This window comes from Gossypium raimondii, chromosome 7 (assembly GCF_025698545.1).
Source record: "Gossypium raimondii isolate GPD5lz chromosome 7, ASM2569854v1, whole genome shotgun sequence".
Classification (NCBI taxonomy): Eukaryota; Viridiplantae; Streptophyta; class Magnoliopsida; order Malvales; family Malvaceae; genus Gossypium; species Gossypium raimondii.
In genome coordinates this window covers 21973317-21979980 of record NC_068571.1, presented here as the reverse complement: position 1 = coordinate 21979980, position 6664 = coordinate 21973317, and the positions used below count along the sequence as shown (strand labels likewise).

General features: G+C 33.8%; 1 protein-coding gene across 2 annotated transcripts; it reads left to right on the top strand.

The window, feature by feature from the left end:
- Positions 1-465: 465 nt before the first annotated feature.
- On the top strand, positions 466-6439 carry LOC105784689 (fimbrin-2). 2 transcript variants are annotated; one of them, XM_012610605.2, is made up of 14 exons: positions 468-666; positions 738-908; positions 1101-1342; positions 1442-1613; positions 2071-2109; positions 2218-2286; positions 2571-2687; positions 3048-3259; positions 3855-4010; positions 4473-4672; positions 4802-4959; positions 5390-5486; positions 5839-5930; positions 6035-6439. In XM_012610605.2, exons 1-14 carry the CDS (start codon positions 580-582, stop codon positions 6203-6205), a joined length of 1983 nt encoding a protein of 660 aa, XP_012466059.1. In that variant the 5' UTR covers positions 468-579; the 3' UTR covers positions 6206-6439. The 2 variants fall into 2 exon arrangements, with proteins under 2 accessions (XP_012466061.1, XP_012466059.1); XM_012610607.2 differs by lacking the exons at positions 5390-5486; positions 5839-5930; positions 6035-6439 and adding an exon at positions 5045-5383 and having other exon boundaries at positions 466-666.
- The last annotated feature ends 225 nt before the right edge of the window (positions 6440-6664 follow it).

Sequence of the window (6664 nt, the reverse complement as noted above, 5' to 3'; positions counted from 1 at the left end):
ACTCCGAGTGGTTCGAAGGGCAAAGGCCCACAGTTACTATTCATTTGAATAAATAAAAGAAAGGTTAAAATATGTATATAGTCTCTGTACTTTTTAAAAATTAGAAATTTAGTCCCAGTTCTTGTATTTCCACGAATTTAATCTCTTTATTTTTTAGATTTTCAAAATTCATCTAACTGTTAATACTGTTAACTCTTTTTTTTTTGGTTAAATTCAGGTTAATTACAACATTTTTTTTACTTACATGGGTAACAAGTGAGTGATTCTTTTTTATATAAGAAAACAGAGTGATAATAGTTGTATCTGAATTTTGAAATCTAAATGGTAGAGGAACTAAATTTCTAGAAATACAAGTACAAAGAGTAAATTCCTAATTTTTAAAAAGTACAAGGACTATAGACATATTTTATCCTAAAAGAAAATAAAAAAAGGGGACAGAATGGTCATAATATGAATTGTCAGAAGCAGTGTTGCTCTTGCCAATACCAGCTACAACTCCCACTTCTCTTCTCCTTCTTCACAAACTCAGGCCAAACATAAAAATTTGTCATTAGATTCTGATCTAAATAAAAAAAAAAGATGTCTGGTTACGTAGGCATTTTGGTCTCAGATCCATGCCTGCAAAACCAGTTCACTCAAGTCGAACTTCGTAGCTTAAAATCTCATGTAACTCAACAATTCTTTCATTTTTCTCTTTCTTTTTTGATCGCAGTTACTAACACTTTGTTTTTTGGTAGTTTACTAGTATGCGAAGAGAGAGCGGGAAACTAACGCTGGGAGACTTAGCATCCAGAATGTCCAGATTGAAAGCTGTAGGAGAGAATCTGAGTGACCAAGAAACTACAGATTTTATCGCTGCTTTGTATCCTAACTTCAACGATGAGGTCGATTTCGAGTCCTTTTTGAAGGTTTGTTGTCGTTGTTTATGGTGTTCCAATCCCTTTTTTTATCGTTAATATATATATTTTTTTTCTTAAAGTTCAAGTTTATGAAAATTTGAATTTGGATTGTTGTTTCAGAAGTAACTTTTCAGAAAACCTTTTTTTTTTTCAAAATTTCCTGGAAAGTGGATTATCAATCACTGTGTTTTGTGTGGATAGGTTTATCTGAAACTTCATGCACATGCAAGCTCTAGAACAGGAAATCCAGCAAAGAACTCATCAGCATTCCTCAAGGCAGCTACAACTACTCTGCTTCACACCATAAGCGAATCCGAAAAGGCATCCTACGTTGCCCATATCAATAATTATCTCGCTCAAGATGGGTTCTTAAACAAAAACTTACCCATCGATCCGTCCTCAAATGATCTATTTGAGATTGTTAAAGATGGAGTTCTTCTTTGGTAAATCCTTCTTTCTACCTTTTTAAAACTATTAGATTTGTTGTTTTTATGCCAGCGGGAGAAGATTTTTTTTGAAGCTTTTATACAAAATAAATGCAGCAAACTGATAAATGTAGCAGTTCCGGGTACCATTGATGAAAGGGCTATTAATACTAAGAGACTGCTCAATCCATGGGAAAGAAATGAAAACCATACACTATGTCTCAACTCTGCCAAGGCTATTGGCTGCACTGTAGTCAATATAGGAACACAAGATTTCATTGAAGGAAGGGTATGCGTATACTTATACTGTTGGTCTGTTGCATTGCTGAACTAGTTTATTTGATGGTTGGATTTTCACTTGAGTTTAAGAAAGACATGTTGGATAAAAGCATTATTTTTAAAGCATGCTTCATTGCTTTTGTTGTTTTTGTTATTCCCAGAGCTGTGGCCAATGTGACAATCTTTAATGCTATTCTCTTCACTTCTTAACTATTTTTCAATTCAATGATTGGTGTTGGGAAGCTCATTGCTTCTCATATTTGGCCTGGACTAGGTAGACCATTTATCTGTTTATTAATGCTAAACCAAAATCTAAACCCTTTCTTATTCTTGCTTCATTCCTGGTCCACTCTGAAACTTTACTTTCCAGAACATGTTTTGTTTGATCACCTCTTACTGAAATTATTTAAAGTATATACTTTGAAAATGATTAGCGAGAATGATATCATCTCGGGCTCCTTTTACAGAGACATCTTGTGCTTGGATTGATTTCTCAAATTATAAAGGTAACTTGATCTCTCAAATTATTGTCTAATCCAAAGCAATTAAAATTTTGCAACCTTGATACTTACAATGGCATAGGCCAGTCTTGCTAAAAAACTATGCTGTTTTAGATACAACTGTTGGCAGACCTCAACTTGAAGAAAACACCTCAGTTGGTGGAGCTTGTTGATGATAGTAAGGTAATATATTGCTTCACAAGAATATCAGTTCATTTGACTATACTTGTTTTCTGGAACATTTTAAGGAAAAGTACTACTTGGAGGAAAATAAAATCTCTAACTTGTTAAATACTATATGTGATAACCGTGGTCTCTCCTTAAATATGCCCACTGTGTCTTGAATTTGTATTTCATTTTTACACCTCCCCTTTTCAAACTTTAAACAAATAAGCCAGAACTTCGATGCCTTTTCTAGTTTTTGATAGACTTCTTCCGAATATATTTGCTTGTTCTTAAACCAACAGGACGTGGAAGAATTGATGAGTTTACCACCAGAGAAGATCTTGCTGAGGTGGATGAATTTTCAACTGAAGAAATCTTCATTCAAGAAAATAGTTACAAATTTCTCTACTGATGTAAAGGTAAGATAGAAATTTGTTTTAGCTTTTCAACTTTCCCAACAATTATTTTTCCCTTATGCTTATGCAATATCCTCATATATTGCAATCCATCCTTATATAGGTAGATGCTTGTTCAACCTCTTCTGTCTTTTCCTAATTACATCATTAGCTAGAATCTAATTTACATTCAAACTTCTTAAAACCACCATAAAAGATCTAGTCTCAAACTAAATGGGACCTAACCATATATAATGCTTTTGCTTCCTTAATTTGTCTATGCTAATAGTAAATGAAACCAGGACTTGGTTCTAGTTGCAAGCTGGAATAATATATGGAGACCCTTTTTTGTCCATCTTTGATCATATGATATTCAACCTGCAGGATGCAGAGGCTTATGCACACCTTTTAAATGTTCTTGCACCTGAGCATAGTAATCCCTCTACATTGGCTGTCAAAGATCCATTACAGAGAGCAATGTTGGTTCTTGATCATGCAGATAGGATGGGATGCAAACGATACTTAACTGCAAAAGATATTGTGAATGGTTCCCCCAATCTTAATCTTGCTTTTGTTGCACATATTTTCCAGCACAGGTGAGACTTAAGAGCACCCCTTTTTCCAGAGATCATATCTAACTTGAATATAAAGTGAATACCCTTTTTGTACTTCTAATGTTTACAATTCCATGTTAATTTTTATCACCCTTTATGCATATGATATGGGAAATTTGGCAGCATTAGAAAGATTTATTAAATTCTTCCAAGGCTGGTTCTACTTCCTAATACAAATTTGATAATTTTGAGCTTTTAAAAAATAATTTGTAGCATAAAGTTTCAAACCCTTAAAGCTTTTAACAGCAATTATAGATGTGTTTATGGCATTGCCATACATGGTTCGCAACAACATAAGTGATGTTTAAATTTGTACTTAACATGTCTTTCTCTTTCTCTAAGTTTACAAAGCTAGTTTTATTCTCTGTGTCCAATCATTTATCTTCCTCCTTATGTTTCCAGTAGAATATGTCAACTGTGTCACATCAACTGCTGAGAATACAAACTGTCCATAAACCATTTGGAAATTTCACATAAGCAGAATATTACAAATTGATGGATAATGATGTTTTTCTTCGTTTCGTATAACTGATAATGAGTTCAAGATGTGAAAGCTAATACTGTATCGTACTTGCAGGAATGGCCTTTCAATTCAAACAAAACAGATATCTTTTCTTGAAACTCTACCAGATGATGCCCAAGTTTCTAGAGAGGAAAGAGTATTTCGCTTCTGGATTAATAGTCTTGGAAATTCAACATATATTGACAATGTCTTTGAAGATCTTAGAAATGGGCAAGTCTAATATGTTCCTATGATCTTAAGTGCACAAACATAATTGTGATATGGTGTTTTTCCTGAGCTCTTGAAAAATTAAGGCTCCTTTTACCTTGCTTTTGCTTTGTTTTCTATTCATTTTAATCATTTTCCTCTAGCTTTCTATTTTTTTGCATTCCAAAAAGAAAAAGAAGACTAAGCAGAAGTATCAACCAATGGAGCCCAAATTGCATTCTACTTCACATTGAAAAATCTGTGCTGTTGTTCCTGTTTGAAATTCTAGTACATTAATAAACGATCTGAAATATAGTAATTCTGCAAGATTGAAATCTTCTATAAATATTCTGTATAAAAACCTTATGATGGCTTACAACTATGTTTCCTACATTTGAAATCAGTAAATGTTGCCAGTTTTTAAGTTTTCATTTCTATCTCGAAGCTAAAATGATGAAGTGTCTAATTTATTTTTTTCCTGTGCAGGTGGATACTTCTCGAGACCCTTGATAAGGTGTCACCTGGGATTGTTAATTGGAAGGTTGCTAACAAGCCTCCTATTAAGTTGCCATTCAAGAAAGTAGAAAACTGTAACCAAGTTGTTAAAATAGGGAAACAATTAAAATTTTCCCTGGTTAATATTGCTGGAAATGACATTGTTCAAGGAAATAAAAAACTAATATTGGGTATGTTATCTGCCATGAGAATTTCAATTGTTGTCTTGAAAGCAGTTCAAATACTTATTGCGGTATTCTTGAACTTGTATTGGAACCAGTTTAGCCCTCTCTTGATAGAATGTTGGTTTTTCTGTTCAGCTTATTTGTGGCAATTGATGAGATTCAACATTCTTCAACTTCTGAAAAATCTAAGATCCCATTCCCATGGAAAAGAAATTACTGATGTTGATATCCTAAGGTGGGCTAATACCAAAGTAAGCAACTCAGGAAGCCAGAGTCGCATGGATAGTTTCAAGGTATTCTTCCTATAGATAGCTTTAAATGGTAGTTTGATTTACAAATATCTGATTTTAGCCTCCGGGTTTTTGTTCATGACTACAGCTGAAATGAATTTAGACCAGACTTGATGCCTTCTTTAGGCCTTTGCTGCACATGACATTTAGAACTGTTGCACATCAATGCCGGTGTCACAACTTCTTAAACAGCTATTTTTGGATTCCCTAATGGTTTTATTGTTCTCCAGAAAGAAAAAATCAGAACGATTTTTTCTGTCGTCAACTAATAAAAATGATTTAGCAAAAGTTTTCTCTTCTAGTTGTAGCATGGCTTATGATCAAGTGGCGCATGAATGACGTAAACAAGTATTTGTGGAACATTTCCAGGTTTTAGCAATATTCATGTAAACCATTGTTTAGTTTATATCTCATTGCAATTTGCATTTTCCAGGACAAGAGCTTGTCAGATGGCATATTTTTCCTTGAGCTTCTTAGTGCTGTTCAACCTAGATCCGTAAATTGGAGTCTTGTTACGAAAGGAGTAACCGGTATGTTCTTACTATTTTTTGATAAAGTTCACGTGTTTAAGCTTCCCCCACCTTTTCTTCTTGACATGTGCAAGTTTTGAATTGCCCTACGCAGTGGTTTCTTCAAATTTCGGCTACCTTAGTTTCAAGTTTACGCATTAACAGATTTTTATTTACAAAAACAATCAACTAGACATGCCATGCTTTTATTTATTCTACTTGGTTTTGATATTTTCTAGCTAACCTATGGTGGCCCGTCCTTAGAAGCAAATTTTAAGTTCTTGAACTATGTACTTCCTGCATGATTTATAGTTATTCTTTTACACCACCTAGTAATTTTACTAATGTTGCCCCCAACTTGGGAGCATCTCAGATGAGCAGAAAAAGATGAATGCTACCTACATCATCAGTATTGCCAGGAAGCTTGGGTGCTCAATATTTTTGCTTCCTGAAGACATAATCGAGGTAACATTTTCCGTTAAGGCGTCACAACAATGTCGTATAATGCAAAGATGGAATCTTTTATTCATTAGCTTTCTATGTTTAACATGACGGGAACAACATTTCAGGTAAATCAAAAGATGATGCTCACATTGACTGCAAGTATCATGTATTGGTTCTTGAAACAACCCGTTGAAGAGAAACCAGCAGCAACTTCAGATAGTGAAAATGGAAGCCAACTGGAGACTCTCTCTAATTCTACTACTGATGACTCAGCATCTGAATCATCTGTTGAGTAGAGACCGAAACCGGAATGTATAATCAGGTGCCTTAAACTTGTTTCTCCTCCCTCTCTGCATAGACACCCAGTTTTGGATTAAATTTGATTTGCAAAGATTGTTGGTCTTGCATTTACAGAAATAGGGGTGTTTCAAACAAATAATATTGCATATGTGAATAGTATTTCCCGTTATGTATTGTGTATGTATTTGTTGTGCTTCAAAGTAATTGTAAGGCAATGCCATCTTTTTTTCTTTTTTTTTCCTTTAATATTATGTATGTAACCTTAGGCACAATGGGGATTGACTTGGGCACACGATGAGATAGACCTGTAAATAATAAAAAATAGTTTTATTTAAAGTTTAATTAATAAATTATTTTAAAAAATTGTGATAATTTAATGTATTTTAAAGAATAAAATGATATCTTAAATTTAAAAAAAAAAACCCTTAAATCCTGTTCGATTGATGAAATGGAGC